Raw genomic sequence first — 18,228 nt, 5'->3', positions numbered from 1 at the left:
CACTAACAGCGCTGTAAAACAGCCAGCTAGCCTAACCAAGTATGACTTGGGTTCTCGCAGTGGTTATGAAGAGTTCTACCTTCTGGGGTATAATGCCATGTAGTCCGCTCCTCCGACATTTGGGAGGAGCATGTCGCCCACATATTCAAGGATAAACAGTAAGGGAAGTAAGATACCAGCATGAAGCAGTCTACCCTGAAGATGGAGGCGTCATGTTCTTTCGAAACTTCGATTGACTTTTGACGAACTACACGCTAATCTTACTAATATTCTACCGTACACTCCTATATGACGAAAGTGACCTACAAATTTGAAATTTTCCAAATAAGATTTTATGTACAAATATTTGTTTATTTATCTGAGGTTGTCATAGCGGTGGACATTAAGCTCCCGGCCGTGACGCCGTGTATTTTTTTTTTTTGGATATGTATCAATGTTTCAGAGAAATCTGCTACCTCCATTTTCAGGATATATGATATTGTAGACGTCATCTTTCTGAAAAGCGCAATCTGTATTTATTTTTTTATATTCTCTCTTTCTCGCCGCTCACAGATTGACGGACACGCCCACATATCACGCATCGTGTTATCACACTTATCTTGTTACGAAGAAGATACAAATTATACAGTGTTCACCATCTTCTTGTGTTTCCCTCCTTTTAATGCAGAAAGAACGGGTTCGTGGTTTTTTTTTTTTTACTGCACATTGCTTGTAGTTCAGATGATGTTTCGCGAAGTACTTGAAGGAAAAAATGTTTATAATATTCGCTGAAGTAGGTAGTTTATTACAAAAAGAAATTTCTTCCTCTGTAGCATTCTGATGTTAACAATACAGAATATAACAACATCATTTTCATATAAAGAGTGTGATTTACATTTTGAAAACAGTCTACTTATATTTAGTACGATGAATGCGAAAAACAGTTAAGATATTACAGTGGTGACAACATGAAACATCAACAACATTTTCTGATGTCTTGAAGGAATTTGTTTTTTTACCTATGTAACGATCCGTTTATTGAAGGGTCTGATGTCCACTTGATGATGATAATAAATATTCCTATATACAATCTTATCGTTCCTCGAGAGCATTACTGTTTAGAAATAACTAGATTTCTGGAGGTTTATGTTCTGTTTTTAAACATTGTTCATGGAGGGAAATATTTTTTTGTACGGATGAGGTGGTTTGAGGACCATGGACGTCTGAACGTACTTGAGTGGTGTGTCCAGACTGTATGCCATGTGGCTTGAAGGATCCTTAACATGTGAATACGAAACACCCCCATAATGATGTCCTCCTTGAGAAGCACCGGCATGAGCATTACTTGTCACGACGTAATTATGACCCTGCGCATTTTCACTTGAGCTGCCGTGACTTCCATGTCCATCAAATGAAACGCTGGGATGTGGAGATGAAATGTCATGTAAGTCTGGGAATTTTACTGGAGGTAATTGCAACTGAGGTAAGTGTAGATGGGGTAACTGCACGCCGGTCGCATAACTGTGGTCAGATGCAGCATCATAGTACCCATAATGGTATGGTTGCACGATGTAGTTTACCGGCGAGCAGGGCACAACGCACAACTGCGATGTATCTTCCCGTCTAAGTCTCATATACGCTGAGCCAGCAGGATTGCCAACATAGTAAGAAGGGTCATGACCGTGGGCGAAGTACCTCGTATCCATTCCGTTGTTAAGTTTGTATAATGACGCTTGGGGGTTGTCTTCGTGAGCATCTCGTGAATATAAGGACACAGAAAATGTATTCTTCGGTGATCCGTCGTCATCTTCAGGATCATTGCGATTGTATGGAGACCAGAAATTGTCTGATTCACTTCCGGTATTATCGGCTGTGTCGGTTTCTTCGTCGCTGTTGTGAGGTCTCAACTGCTTAGAAAATCCTTCAATAATAGTGAGAATCGGTACTGCTATGGATTGTTCATTCTTTTCCCAGTCGTAATTCCTCCATTCCCTGACAGACGTATTTTGTGTGACGTTATTTTGGATTACTTGGCGGCCGTCATTGTCAGACAAAGGTTCTCTCCCGACTCCGTTGTTCCCAACTGAAAAAGGTTCCTCATTGGCGAATGAATTTGAATCATAGGGTTCTACAACGGATTCTTTAGTTTCAACTCCCTGGGGAGTCAATGTGTTCATTTCGGAAGTGAGGTTATGTAATAGGGCAGTATCTTCTCCAACTCTTCGAAGTTTGTCCATCATTTTTTGGGACTCAGGATTGGTTTCCGAAACAGCTTCCTCTTCTGTGATGATGATTGACTTTTCAGGTTTGGACATGAGGTTACTTTCAGAATTCATATTCATTGCTCTAGCCGAATCTTCTAGAACAACGCCCGAATCTTCATAGACGATAATCAATGGAACATCCTTAGATACTTCTGCTGTGTTCATAGCCGACGTTTCATTGTCTTCGCTAAGTACAGGACTTGACGCAAAAGGTTCAGCCAGAATATTTACATTTTGAATTGGATCTGACTCGACGATACCGGGTTCGTTCTTTAGTACACTGTCGCTTTCTTCTTTATCAGGGCGATTTGCAATTAATTTCTCAGCTTTCGCCTTTGGGTTGCCGTTTTCATTTCCTCCATTTCCGGATTGAGTCTGCATCATTTCCGTTGCTACCTCGTCATCTTGATTTGGCTCGAGATCAGTCCCTGATGTTTTGGAGTCTCCTGCAGCAGCCGCTTCCTCGCCTTTCTGTGGTTTCGTCCTGTGTTGCTTCGGCATCAAAATATCGTCTTTGTTCTTTGCGTCAGTTCCGGTTAAAGGTTGGATGACATTCCCGTTAGGCGGCGTATTCCAAGTCTTCAGGTGGGCATTGGCCTGTGGAATAGAACATACTAATAACATATATAGACCTATTAATGAAACGAGCCTGTGAAAAGCGGCAAAACCTAAAGGATTCAAGGTTTAGAAGGAATAAGAAATCTTTCATACGACACACACTGATGTCCAAATTTTGCTTGCAGCATCAGAAGTTACATTGTTGTCGAACACAGTGACCGCTAGGTCTAAGGCATGAAATATCTTCTCCCACTCCAACTCTGGGATCGTGGGTTCGAAACGCACTCAAGGCATGAATGTCTGTGTGCGTTTATTTCGTGTTTGTGTTTTTCTGTGTGTAGATAGTGGCCATGAAACAGGCTGATACTCCGTTCAAGAAGTCGTACCGACTGTGTATATATTTTTTTTTTCTTGGCACTACAGCCCCAGTGGGCCTAGGCCTACCTCCATGAACTTCTCCGTTCACTTCGGTTTTTCTAGATCTTAGACATACGGTAGGACTCCTTGGGCGGGTGATCAGCTCGTCCCAAGGCCTCTACCTGTACACAGACACAGAAAAACGCACACAAACATCCATGCCCTGAGTGGGATTCGAACCCACGATCCCGGCTTCCGAGCGAGCGAAGACAATGCACGCCTTAGACCTCTCGGCTACCGTGACCGGCGTTTCATACATATAGACTGATCAAATTTAATATACAATTCACAGGATTACTACTAACACGCCAAAAATTGTTCTTCATATCTGAGTGATTCTTTTTCTACACAGGTACGCTACTCTGTATATTATATACGAGTATGTATGTATATATTTCACAATATCCTTCCGTCTGCCCATCTCCTTGTCCCGGAAAGCGATAATGATCATGTGTAAATAACAATGTTGTTCCTTTTACGAATAATTACAATGATCAAGTCAAGGAGGATGAGGTGGGCAGAGCATGTAGCACGAATGCGGCAGAAGAGGAATGAATGTAGGATATTGGTGGGAAAGCCAGAAGGAAAGAGACCACTGGGAAGACCAATGCGTATGTGGGTGGACAATATTAAAATGGATCTTAGGGAGATAGAATTGTATGGTATGGATTGGGTTGATCTGGCTCAGGATAGGGACCAGTGGAAGGTTCTTTAGAACACTGTAATGAACCTTCGGGTTCCATAAAATGATGGGAAATTATTGAGTAGTTGCAGTTTTGCTTCTCCTTAAGAAGGGCTCAGCTCCATAAGTAAGTAAATTAGGCCGCGCCAAAGCTCAAGCGGTTAGTTGCTGGCTTCCCATCGCGGCGGCCCGGGTTCGATCCCGGGTCTCGTCAAGCGGGATTTGTGGTGGACAAAGTGGCGCTGGGCAGGTTTTCTCCGAGTACTTCGGTTTCCCCTGCCAATCTTCATTCCACCAATTGCTCCACAATCACCCTATCCAATCACCTGGGGCTGGTACAATAGGCCAGAAGTGGCCGTAGTACAAGGGACTTAGTCCAACCCCACTAGCAATAGAAAAAAAGAACAGTCAGACAGACCTAACGTTGACATCATATGTTCCTTCTGTGTTGCTCGGTCAAAATATCGATAAATTTGGTCAAAAAATCGCTCCTATCAACCAGGCATGAACTATGCAATTCTGAACCAAGTAAATGAATTGCGTGTATGTAACTCTAATAATGCAACGTTACTAACAGAGCACTTAATAGCCGGAGTGCAAATATTGCTAAGGATAATTTTAAAGGACAGAATAATAAGTAAAATATAAGAGTAGTGCTATAAACTGAGTTATGGCAGAAAGAGTAATTAAATCTGAAATAACTGGAAACTTCATGCAAAAATTATGAAAAAGAGTAGGCTACAAATACTGGGAAACGGACAGGGAGACATGAGAGACCAGAAGCCTATGGAAATATTAATTTTATAGTTACTAAATACCGGGTTTCCTTTATAGACACTCAAACCTGTAGCTACTAGAATATATTGTAAGTATGGAACTAATATTTGCATGTTTCAACTTACCGTTGGTGAAAAATTGAAGCTTATTAACACAGTTGTTAGTATCACTAGTAAGAATGTTACGTTGATGGTTACCATGGTGTCTGATATTGATATATATTTTGCGAATCCTTTTATATATACTGACGTTAACACTCGAACCGATGGTGTTAACAGGGTCCAGACAATTGACTAACTGGTTATGTCAGATTCCTTCTTTGTTGCACAACTAGAGAATTACAGCTAGCTGTACAACTATTGCAATATATTGATCAATGGTTAAACACATGTTTCTGAAGAAACATGCCCGATATAATAACTAAGCTACCATGCATTTAAATCAAATATACAAAATAATTTAGGAATTTAGAGCATCTGAACTTTTTCATAAAAGTTACGTGTATATTGTCGTGTTCGTAAGAGAAAGAGGGTGAAAATTGTTATTTCCGGCAAAAACATATTCATTCGATCAGCTCCCTTCCTTGAATTTCTTCTCACAGTGTTTTAATATATTCCAGCAAAAAATCTACTTTTCTGATTAGAAGTAAATTGTTTCAATTAAATTATTAATCACATTGTGAATAACACATTCAACAGAAAGAGGAAACATTTCTCCTTATGCCTCATGAAGAATTCACCACACAAAAAGTCTTCAAGTAAAATTTGTACAAATAAAAGAGCTTTAGGCCTCTATATTTTATACCATCTTTCGTAAAAAGCGCTCTTTTAATTTTATGTAAAGCAGCTTTCATACTGAACAGATAAAAAAAGTAAAAGTAAAGTAAAGGTATCTCTGTAACAGGCCGTGGAGGCCAATAGGGTTGTGAGATGTTGAGGTTCCCACATTTTCTAGACAATCGGCTCATGGATGGCGGCAAGGTTGTCAGCCCTAAGCGCCAGCCGCCCTTTACCCCCAAGAATATTCCAATAATATTCTTGGTACTCATTTCTGTTAGAGGCTGAGTCGACCCCAGGGCCATAGTGCAGCTGGAAGGATTAGGTCAATTGGAAAAAAATCCAATGACCTCATCGGGACTTGAACCATCGGCATTCCGGCTGGTAGCACAGTGCCTAAACCAACTACGCTACCGCTACAGATACTGACCAAAAGTAAAATCATGCAATTTTAGTGTAGATTACAGTACCAACTTTTTGTGAAACTCTTCAAGTAGTTTCAGATTTGGCAAAAAAAAAAGACATGTAANAGGCATGAACTCACGATTACGCTTTTATGTTATCACATTTACTTAAGAGAAAAGTGGATCTAGAGATTTTTACAGGATGGTGGGCCTGTAGTGTATTCGACACAAATTATTTTATGAAAGTATTTTTATCTACTTTTGTCTTTTCACTTCTATTATGCATAGCATTTACACGAGAGAGAATATCAACGAAAAAAAAGGTCGGGTACAAACTTGAAATATGGTAGAAAGAGCAAACAATATTAATTTAACTAAAGAAAAAAACATAAAGAGAACGTAAGATATTAGAATACAAAAACTGGCACATTTGTGCATGAATGAATGAATGAATGAATGTACAAGGGGTGGGTCTCCTTGGCCCTTGCACCGCGACCACAGTGGTCTATTGTGCCTCGCATCTGTACATAAAGGAACCTAGTGCAAACTGAAAATATGGTCGACTAAGTAAACAAATACCAATTAAGCTGGGAACTCTACATATCAATAGATTGGATTAAAACAAAATAACTGACCTCCCCTCTACCAAACTTCGACAAAATATCTTTGCTACAATTCACATGGCAAATGTTATTACCAGGGCCCGGATTTTAATGACATGTCATCTTTTTTTCCTTGTCTCCTATGCAATGCTCTTAAATATATAAACCTCGGATATGAGCTGCTGGTTACAGAAATGAAAATTTTATAGGTATTTTTTTTTGACATTTTTAGGTTTAAGGTCTTTTTTTTCATTTTGGAGGTAATTTTTTCGTAAATTTTGGGCTTTTAAGAGTATTTCTTGTCATTTTTGGCCATTTTATGGAATTTCTCTTCATATGTTTTCTGAAATGTGAATAATATGGAAGCGAAGTGCACTTTCTTTTCTCCTTTAGGTCATTTTTCTGGATTTTTTCTGTCATTTTACAGGTCATTTTTTAAATATTTTCAGGTCATCAAAATCCGGGCCCTGGCTATTACAAACACTCTCTCCTCGTCATGCAGGGGAAGTGTAGAATATTATATGCAACAAAGGAATTCTCTTCTGTCGTGATTTTGAAGGTGTTTGCATATATTTGCTGATGTGAAATATGAATGTAGAGCAGCAGGAATGTGCAGACATGCCAGAAATCGTATCGTCCGATCTACGTCGCTGCGTTTGGAAATCGAAAGCAGTCTATGAAATATCACTTGTAAAACATCAGCACGTTTGTGCAATCCGCTCTTCCAGTGGACGGAGAAATTACAGAATAATATGAAGTTTGGATACGTCAATGAATCCTAGTAGAGAAATTTAGGGCCTGATCCCAACAAATGACATCAAAATAAAACTTTAAACCTGACACATAAATTGACTTAGTTACTTAGTATCGCATTCTTCTTCAAAGATGCATAAATTCGGCACGTTATAGCATTATTAATCCCTTGAAGCCTGAAATTAATAACATTTAAAAATTCAGGCCCCCGCCCCGTGAATGAAATTGTTTCTCCTTTACGAAGACCAGTCGAACGGTGCTGTGCAGGGAGGTAATAACTTTCTATTCCGAGGAACATTCGAGGCCCACAAATATACTGCGTGGGCAAATTACAGAGTTTCGAATGGTAGGAAGATATTACGTATAGTAACCACTATGCTTTAAAGGTTAAATTGGCCAAAAATTTAAATGAACTGAACATCTTAAAATAATAATAAATTACCAGCGTTTTGTTAACTATAATTAACTTTTTAATTTGTAGACTACTTACTATCATCAGGAAGGGGCCATGCTGTAGCGTAATTATNTGTGCAGGGAGGTAATAACTTTCTATTCCGAGGAACATTCGAGGCCCACAAATAAACTGCGTGGGTAAATTGCAGAGTTTCGAATGGTAGGAAGATGTTACATATAGTAACCACTATGCTTTAAAGGTTAAATTGGCCAAAAATTTAAATGAACTGAACATCTTAAAATAATAATAATAAATTACCAGCGTTTTGTTAACTATAATTAACTTTTTAATTTGTAGACTACTTACTATCATCAGGAAGGGGCCATGCTGTAGCGTAATTATTTGAGGCACTATGCTACAAACCGGAAGGTCGCGGGATCGAATTCCGATGAGGTGGATTTTTTCAATTACCCAATCCTTCCAGCCGCACTATGGCCCTGGGGTCGACTGAGCCTCTAACAGAAATGACTACTTGGAATCATCCTTGAGGTAAAGGGCGGCCGGAACGTAAGGCTGAAACCTTACCGCCATCTATGAGTCGATTGTCTAGAAAATGTGGGAGCCTCGACCTCTCACAACCCTACGGACCTCCACGTCCGGTTACAGGGATATCTTACTATCATCAGGAGCCGAGATAGCGTAGTCGGTATAGCGACTGTCTATGGTCTGGACGACCGAATATTCGAAGTTCGAGTCCCGGTAGGGTCAAGAATTTTCACTTCTTCAATCCTCCAGACCGTCTGTGGGGTCCACTCAACCTCCTGTACAATCGGTACCGGGGACTCTTTCCTAGGGGTAAAGTGGCCGAGGCGTGAAGCTGACCACTCACCTCCAACTAGTGCCAACGTAAAGAAAGTGTGCATCTATACATCTACTCCCCCATACGCCTTCATGCTGTAGTGCTTAATTAGTTAAGCACAGGGACATCTTTACCTTTACTTACTATACTCGCTTAACGTCTGAGTGTATGTGACGTGAAATGAGACATAAAATCATTTTAGCTGGCGTTCGTGTGAAGGTTTGCAAATCCCCAGAATAGAATACTTACTGTATGTACCAACTGTCACATTTTGTGAAAGAGTGTATTCATGTACGAGTATTTCTTGTGAGTCTCAGAACAAAATACCAGCGATTATTTCCTTCGGTTTTTGTGTTGAAAACACAATGTGTTTTCTTTGTTGTGCGAACTGAATTTTTCAATATTATTTCGACAACTCTCTCTCTCTCTGCAGGCTATAAACATGCTACGACTGCGAACCCATGCTATATTTAGGTGCAATTATGTTATTCTACATATGTTTCGAAAGAAAAATAAACGAGCTGAAATGCTGAAACATATTCATGGCAAAATTTTGACAGAAAGAAAATTTTTACAGAACTGCACTTTGCACAGTGTTCAATCCATATGGTACGTCCGGGTCCGAGGCTATTTACACATTTTCGTAAGAAGCTTATTTTTTTACGGGGAGGCGTTGTTATCCCCACACCCAACCCCCCACCTGGAGGACCACCCCTTGTCGGCTGTCCGCGACTGCTAATTCTCTCCATATCTGGAGGGCGACTCCTCCATCCGTAACCTGAGGAAGCGCCATGCCATTGCTACAAGGGACGCACCTAACATGTAGTGGTGAATAAAAAACAAAATATATCTGTCGGACACTATATGAGACATGTGGAAAGGCACACTTATGACCCCATATAAAGTATATTTTGTGATCTGTAAATCGGAATTTCCCGACATCTTAAGTCCCTGGAATATATTATGAGGTATATGAGAAAGTATTTTGACGGTCCTGTAGAAAGTAGGCTTCGTAATTTCTGAATACGGCTCTAAACCAAAATTATTGGCCAACGTTATGCAAAAATCTCTCATACTAAGATTCACCAAAATTTGATAAATACACGAAAAATTATATTTATAATCTTACATGAAGTAGGCTTTGTTATTGATCACTAATGCTGCAAATAAAAATTTCCCACCAACGGTTCCTGAAGATCTCCCATACAGACTTTCAACAAAAGCTCTAAAAGATTTATTGCTTATTTCGAAAAGTCAGTATCCAGCCATATGTAAGGTAGAATTTGTCGTGGTCAATATAATGTTATACAAATATCACTCACTCACTCAGGGAGCTGAGTCCTTCTTGAGAAGCTGCAAATTGTGCAGTTACTGAAGAACTTTCCAGCATTTCATGGAACCCGAAGGTTCATTAACGTGTTCACAAGAGCCCCCCAGCGGTCCCTATCCTGAGTCAGATCAATCAAATCCATACTATCTCATCCTATCTCTCTAAGATCCATTTTAATATTGCCCACCCACCTGCGCCAATACAAAACTATAATTTTGCCTGTAGTTCTGTATGGGTGAAACTTGGTCTCTGACATTAAGGGAGGTATATAGACTGAGGGTGTTTGAGAACAGGGTGTTGAGGAGAATATTTGGACCGAAGAGGGATGAAGTGACAGGAGGAGCTTTGTAACTTTTACTCTGCTCCAAGTATAATTAGAATGATCAAGTCAAGGAGGGTGAGATGGGCAGGGCATGTAGTACGAATGGGGGAGAAGAGGAATACATATAGGATATTAGTGGGAAAGCCAGATGGAAAGAGACCACTGGGAAGACCAAGGCGTATGTGGGTTATACAAAGATCTGTCATACAAACTTTGAACAAAACTTGATTAATAGTTTCTAATATACAAGAAAATATACATTTATGGCTTTATGTGAAGTATAACTTGAAATGGACCAGTACTGGTGAAAAGCAGAGCTGCCCAACATTCCATGTCGATTTTTAACAAAATCTTTCCAACGGTTTAGGCCCTGATACTAGGTCACGGAAGTACAGATATGATCTCTTCATAAAGTCTTTTTATATTGTAAAGTGCGCTAATAAAAACTGATTATTGTGAGAATCATAAAAAATTAAATTACCACAATCTATGAACAAACTGCAGACATTTTTAATGTTAAGGCATGAGTCACATACACGAGTAGTACCCTGGATAGGGGAGTTGGTATAGCGACTGGCCAAGGGGTGGACGACAAAGGGGTCAGAGTTCGAGTCCCAGTAGGATTAAGAATTTTCTGTTCTTGTCGTTCAGACCGCTCTGTGGTCCACTGAACCTCCTATCCAGTGGGTACTGGGGGTTATTTCCTGGGGGGGGGGTAAAGCGGCCGGGGCATAAAGCTGACCACTCACCCCCAGATATTGCCGAGGTCAACGAAAATATGGATCTGTACATCCATTCCCCCATACGCCTTCATGGTATAGTACTTAATTTAACTTTAAACACAGTGCTTCGAAACTTTAATAACGTACTATATAATGTGCGTTATAAAAATAATTTACCTACCTTGAGGACAAAAGCTGAGAAGAATACATTGGTTTTCGTGGCTGTAATATAGCACATGCATACTTTGGAGTTAAAACAGATATGACGTGTCTGCCTGAATACAGTGCGTATTCTCCTACAATCCCGTTCTGAAAATCTGACTGCGTATTATATTTGCGCTGGTACATTTCCTTCAGGTAGATCTGTTTTACATGACCCAGCAAGTCAAAATATCGCTACCCGTTAAAATTAATTTATGCTAATGACAGTTATAGTAGCGACAGCAAAGACTTGTGTATACATTTGAAAGATTAGCTTATTTACTGTTAAGAGGTTAGTAAGGCGGAATCTGTGCTACTGTAACCCTGAATGGGCCTATGGCAGTAGCCCTTAATGACAGATGAGTATGGGATATTTTTTTTTTCTTGTCACTACAGCCCCAGTGGGCCTAGGCCTACCTCCATGAACTTCTCCGTTCACTTCGGTTTTTCTAGATCTTAGACATACGGTAGGACTCCTTGGGCGAGTGATCAGCTCGTCGCAAGGCATCTACCTGTACACAAACACAGAAAAACGCACACAAACATCCATGCCCTGAGTGGGATTCGAACCCACGATCCCGGCTTCCGAGCGAGCGAAGACAGTGCACGCCTTAGACCGCTCGGCTACCGTGACCGGCGTATGGGATATTAGGGAATGATAATTTAATAAGAAAGTATATTAATGTGTACAAAATTGTCAGCAGGCCTACATTTTCTGAAACTGACATGTAAACAAGCTTTCATGTAAGAATTCCGAAAAATTTCTTAAAATAATTATTATTTATTATAATTTTACTTTCCATAGGGCTGATTTGTACAAAAATCCCTTATTTAAACATTACAGAATCAGGCGCTCATCATATCCTGGATTTAATAATTTCGGGCAGGTACAATACTTTAAAGTTGTTAATTGCTTCACAGTAAGTTTTTTTCTCACATGAAAATTCTATTAAAATTCACTGTCCCGTCCATATAGGCCTACTATTGTCAATGCTCTTCAACACACACAAATAATAAAATATTATTCATAACTGTCCTTCATAATTTAAATCTCTATGATGAAGCTAGAAAAAGTATTGTTTAGTAATTATAAAATTACACTTTAGTAATATATTTCTGCATAACTTTAACGTTAGTACACATTTCGATATCAACTTTAGAGTGCTGAGATCCAGCTTCTGAAATTCGCACCACCGCCATGTTTTAACTGTCGATTTGTAAGCAACATTTCATACAGAGATTGTAGGCATGTCTATGCTCTACCTTCATATAAAGTTCCATATGTATAATTATCATTCTGTATTAGTTACTACCGCAAAGACTGAGATATTGAATAGGCGCGGCCACCTGTTTTTTTACTTCCTGTAAAAGAAATGCCTTAAAAATTTGCCACTATACAAGATTTTGAAACCGTACTCCACCTCAGAATTTCTTACGACAGCCTTGTTGCATTGCTGGTTTGCCGGAAATTATGAATTACAGTGGTCTATTGTCCTCTAGGTTTGGCTCAGGATAGGGACCGGTGGAGGGCTCTTATGAACACGGTAATGAACCTTCGGGCTTCATTAAATGTTGATAAATTCTTGAGTAGCTGCACAACTGGCAGCTTCTCAAGAAGGGCTCAGCTCCATGAGTGAGTGAGTTGGTCTCTAGTGTCATTCAATTTATGCCCAGTTTCACGAAAACCGGTCAGTGAGATAAAAACTTATTGGGAGGTCAGACATGGAGGGACACAGGCTGAAGAACATAATGATATTACAACCTTGTATTCCCAACAGACTGACAAAAGACAAACACTAGTAACAGAAGGGAAGGCCTTGGGAGTGTTAAGCTATGCATTACCCCAAAAGCTGAAGTTCAACTTTTACCTCATATAATCCTAGTGAAAAGAGGATGAAGTGGGCAGGACATATAGCACGAATGGGGAGAAGAGGAATGCATATAGGATAATGATGGGAAAGCCAGAAGGAAAGAGACCACTGGGAAGACGGAGGCGTAGGTGGGCGGGCAATATTAAAATGTAATATTTGAGGTTTTCACGGCGGTTACTATGAAGAAAGCAGGAGCACTGCTCACGCTGGTTCCTCGTTAGCGGATTTTCTTCTTTTTTTCTACCCTGAAGATAGAGGCGATATGTTCCTCCGAAACATCGGTTAACACAATATCTACAAGGCGCCACATCCCAGAAGACTGCTATCTTAGATCTTTCTTGGATCTTAGCGAGATAGGAGTGAATGGTATGGATTGGATTGATCTGGCTCAGGATAGAGACCAGTGGAGGGCTCTTGTGAATACGGTAATGAATTTTCGGGTTCCGTAAAATACTTGGAAATTCTTTAGTAGCTGAAGATTTGGCTTCTCCTCGAGAAGGGCTCAGTTCCATGAGTAAGTCAGTAAGTATTTTCCCAGCGAATCGTCTTATCGTCTTAATTTAATAAAACTTTTCGTCGTAGCCGGATCTACAGGTTCCTTGGGGATTTAGTTTACCAATCCTACACAGGTATATATTTAATTTAAGAAAGATCCCGAAAACACAATATTTCTTTGTAAATCATTACAAGACTTTATTCTAATTTTAAAAGAATGTATCAGAGCGTCAAACAATTACAAATAAATTATGCTGATAGAACGGAAATAAATCTCACGGAATGCATGGATGACGACGCTTCAGGCTTCTGATTACCTCCCTGCCACTTTGCTTTCTTCCGGCACTGACTCATGTCAGCAAACCTTGTCGTCAGCTAAGTCTCTTACACTGTTTTCATTGTCAACATTCATGTGAACAGAATGGCTAAGCCAGCAGAAGGGAACTTGTGACATACGGTCCAGGGAGAAGAAGAACAGATCGAGACAGACGTGAAGCTGCTCGAGCCATGGGACTTATTTCCGTTGTATATAGACATGATATCCATCATTCACCTAAAATGACGTCCTTAATGCTGCTGACCTTGATCAGTCATTTTAGAAACTCTGGATGTAGGCCATGTTAAACCCTGTTATACTCAACACCCACCAACAGTATGGTTCATGACTGTCGGAAATAACAAACTAACCCAAATTCTAAAGCTACCCTTTCGTCTCATAGTTCCCCTGTGAATATTTACTCTCAACAACACTGGAAACTGGACGAAGAAACTAAACACAGGGTAGCTTCATTTACACCACAATGACAATAAGTTATCTGAATACGTTCCAAGTATTCATTTACACTAACATACTTCTCTCTCTCTGTCAGTAGGTTGGCAGTGAAGATGTGATCGATAATGCTCACGTTTTTGCTTAATTTATGTTCTAGTGCACCTCATCTCAGCTGTACTGAACAATAAGGGAGGAACTGAATGTGATAACACCACACTTTGTAGAGTGTTACTAACATTTCGGAGGAATCTACTGTCTCCACATCCAGGTTAAGGGAAAATGTTGCCAATGTAGATGGGGGCAGCAGGTTCCTTCGAAACATCGGTAACCATTTACCAGACAACAGGTTGTCACATCCCAAATGTTTTATTTTGAATAAGCTATGAAACTGTATGGCACCAGAGTAAGATTTTTGGTTTGAGTCCTAGAAGAAGCGACAATTTTTAATCCAAAAGAACGTACTGTTATCAAATTACAGTGCAAGGGAAAAATGTAATTACCAGTAATCTGGAACATTAAGGACGATAAGAAATTTCAGACAAAACTTCAAATTACATCGAAATACATTTGATAGGACAGGGCTGGTGCAATAATATATATAACCTTTGACCGTCTGAATTCTTATAGAGAAGATGCCAGTAGAATAAAAATTTGTATTTTTTGTAAATTCTGTAAGGCTATATGTCACTTTAACTCTTTGAACACTGGAATTTATTTAATAATATTAAAAAATGTAGTTCCTTCCTCATGGTATCCATACTGAGCCTTCGTTATAAAATTCTATCTATTAATGCTGTTTAGGGAAATAGTAGCTGTTTACTCTGACAATCATGCGAAACATATGGACATGCTGTGGGCTAAATGTAATGTTTATAGACTTGAAGTGAGTGGCCTGTATCTTTACTGTGCCTTGCAACGTTAATTTAACTGATTTATAAACTGTATTTTGTGTTTTTCCGAAAATGTGTCAGTACTTAGTTCGTTGTCAGGAATTTCGACATTTTGAAGAGACGAGTATTTTGTCGGCCATGTTAACTATTTCAAGCGCAGCTTCTGCTACATGTTTCACTTTCTTTGTTATTTAAGAACGCTGCCTTTTCCCCACAGTTAGTACTTGTGTGTTTTGTACGATTCTCAAAACAAACAGCAATTATTTTCCTAAATAACATTTTCCAATTCAGCATCCTAGTGGAGACTGAGTCTGTTTTTCATAATGTAGGAATTGGATTTTTGTCTATTATTTAGGTGAATTTCAGGATTCAGAAGATTTTCACACAAGACGATTTATAGTAATAGTAGTAATAATGATAATAATAATATTTATAATTATTGTTATTATTATTATTTTAACCATCACACCTTCACTGACTCTGTTCTAATCCATTTCTGTTTTCTCAGATATGATTGCAACTGTCCAAACTGATTAGAATTATTGGTGGAATTTCACACTGATTTGAATAATTCAATTTTGTTCTAAGACAACGATAAATGGCAATTTTCCTTCAATCTTTTGGCCATTATTATTGTTCACTGCAGGTTTACTTATTTTTTCTGCAGGCATTGTTATGTCCTGATAAATACTTTTCAAAGGGTTATTTGAATAAATGTAAGGACTGGGTCCGAGAGGATAGGGCGGGGCCACTGGTATAGGGTAGTATGGAATCATGTTCGAAAGTTGCCGGGAATCCCTCTCGTCTATGTAGTTAGGAACCTGTGTTGGAAGGGCTCTATGCGGATACACCAGAAATCCCATAGCTTCAGGATGCACACTGGCAGGCCCATATGCAGGCCAGATCTGTGAGCTGGGGAAGATGGGCTGTAACTGTGGGATCACTGAAGTTCGGTTCATCTTAATGTTTCTGATACTTCCATCTTGTGAGTGTCCCATCCTCTGGTCGTTGATGGACATCTGAGGAAAACCACCTAAATTCATCTGGTCACCGGTGAAACTTGCCCTATTCTTCTGATTTCCACCCATTCCTAACAGTTCAGCTTGGTTAATGTTCGAGCTACTCACGTAGTTGTTAGTTGGGCTTGTATATGCTATGTTGTTTGACGTGTTAGATACTTGATCTGCCGTGATGCCACCTATTCTGGACGGTTCCTCTGCTTCAGACCTCATCCTGTAGCTCATTTTGAAATCTTCAAGTGACTTCGGGACATTCGCAGCCTCCTCTGTCTTTGATGGTCCATCATCTGATATTTCTGAAGTTCCGTTTGAAATCTCCCCTGCAGCGAAGTCAGTAAACGCTCGTGTTTCTGTCTTGATGGGCGATTTACTTCCTCGAACAATTTCTGTGTTCTTCAAAGATATTTCATGTCCGGAAGCAGTGCTGTTGGATAACGCGTTTCCATTCCTGTCATTTGAACTACTAGAATTCCAGGTTACGGATCTCGTAGTATTCTCTTCCGGTAACATGGTCGCTTCAGGGTTTATGATGACGTCGTCAGAAGTCAGTTGTGTGTCACTGACGTGATTCAGTGAGATCATGTGACGTTGCTGAGCTGAGATCTCGGTTGTGACAGATGCTGCAGGCTTCGATGTAAACAGACTTGCGCTGAAACTTTTTTCTCGTTTCTTGACTTCTGAAGTACTTTCATTCGCATCATGGAATATATTAGATTCTGCACTGTGTGTCAGAATGTCACTTAGGGACATTTTTTCTGCACTAGTTATATAATTTATGCTTTGTATATCTGTATTTATGATTGCTGGGGAATCTGTTTCGTTGCTTTGAAATTCAGAGGAATTTTCGGTCCTAAATTCGGGTTCGGGCATTCGGACGAGTTGTTTAAAATTTGTAGTGTTCTCCTGCTTGCTAATGTCACTTTCGATCTTCATGGGCGTTTTCATCATCATTTCGCTAGTGTCTGTTGATGCCATTATAGTCGAGATTTCCTTGTTCTCCAATGTTATGGTTGTAGCTGCATTCTCTTTGTGGAGAGGCTGATTTTTGCTGACAAATTCGTCCTCTGATATATTGTTTGCCCGTGGAACGTCTGACGAATTGATTTTCAGTGCGATTTGGTCGGATTTCTTCTTGCGTGTATTATCACTGGAAGATGCACTTTCGGTTGATTGGTTTATATTATGTGACATGCCATTCAAAATATCAGGAACAATTGTTCTTTCGACGGCATAAGTAACTGCTCTTTCTGGATACCTTGTCACATCTGCATTGTTATTCCCTTCTTGAAATCTTTCGTTCTGCGAATTACTGTTCCATCTTGGCGCACTAGTTTCTGTGTAAGCAGTAATTTCTCCCGAGTAACTGGACATCTCATAGCTAATGGTTGTTCTCTGATTACCTGATCTCCCTTCTAAACCTGAAGCAATGCCTTCACCCCCGTAACTTTTCTTCCCGTCCAGTTCCATTCCATCATTCAAATTACCACTCGACTTTGTTTCGATGCCGAGTGGCTCATCAGTAGATGATGATCCAGATGCCTCTAATCCTGTGTCTACTGTCGAGTAACGTCCTTTCGTTTCCTTCTTTTTAAGAATCTGCTCACTGTTGGCAGGCATTTCTGCTTGGCTTGGTAAGTTCTTTTCTTTGCCGGAAATTGGCCTGGGATCATGTAAATCCGCCTTTATATTGCTTTGAGTAGTCCCTGTGGCATTTTCGTCCCTGATATTGTTTCTAGATACGTCAGCAGTTGTGCTGTTTCTTGGTATTGCATTTTCTAATTTTCCCTGAACTGTTGCACCGATTGAATCACTTGCTTTCCTCTTCTCCATGTTTGGAAAGCTAGTATTCAGCTGAACAATAGCAGATCTTGAGGAACTGTCCGTGTCTTTGGAACCAGCACTAGGACTCATTTGTCTGGCTTCTTGTCGCTTTTCTACGGCTTCCGACTGATACCGCTGTAGAAGTTTCGCCTTCACTGCATCGAGTCTCATTTGTTTCTCGATTGCCTCATTTATTTTCCCTTGTTCTGACTCTGAAGACGGATTATCTATCAAATCTTGCAGTCTTTCTTGCAGGTGTAGACTTTTTTGGTTTGATTCTAGCAACAATTGGTTGTTTCGTAACTCCTGTTTCACTAGAG

General features: G+C 39.8%; 1 protein-coding gene across 1 annotated transcript; it reads right to left on the bottom strand.

Moving 5' to 3' along the window:
* Window positions 1-763: 763 nt before the first annotated feature.
* Window positions 764-11,172, bottom strand: LOC111869145. The gene is made up of 2 exons (XM_023860387.2): window positions 11,021-11,172; window positions 764-2,840 (listed from the first exon to the last, which is right to left on the bottom strand). Exons 1-2 carry the CDS (start codon window positions 11,075-11,077, stop codon window positions 1,137-1,139), a joined length of 1,761 nt encoding a protein of 586 aa, XP_023716155.2. The 5' UTR covers window positions 11,078-11,172; the 3' UTR covers window positions 764-1,136.
* Between the last annotated feature and the right edge of the window lie 7,056 nt (window positions 11,173-18,228).

Source organism: Cryptotermes secundus, unplaced genomic scaffold (assembly GCF_002891405.2).
Source record: "Cryptotermes secundus unplaced genomic scaffold, Csec_1.0 scaffold618, whole genome shotgun sequence".
NCBI lineage: Eukaryota > Metazoa > Arthropoda > Insecta > Blattodea > Kalotermitidae > Cryptotermes > Cryptotermes secundus.
This window is presented reverse-complemented; position numbering and strand designations above follow the sequence as displayed.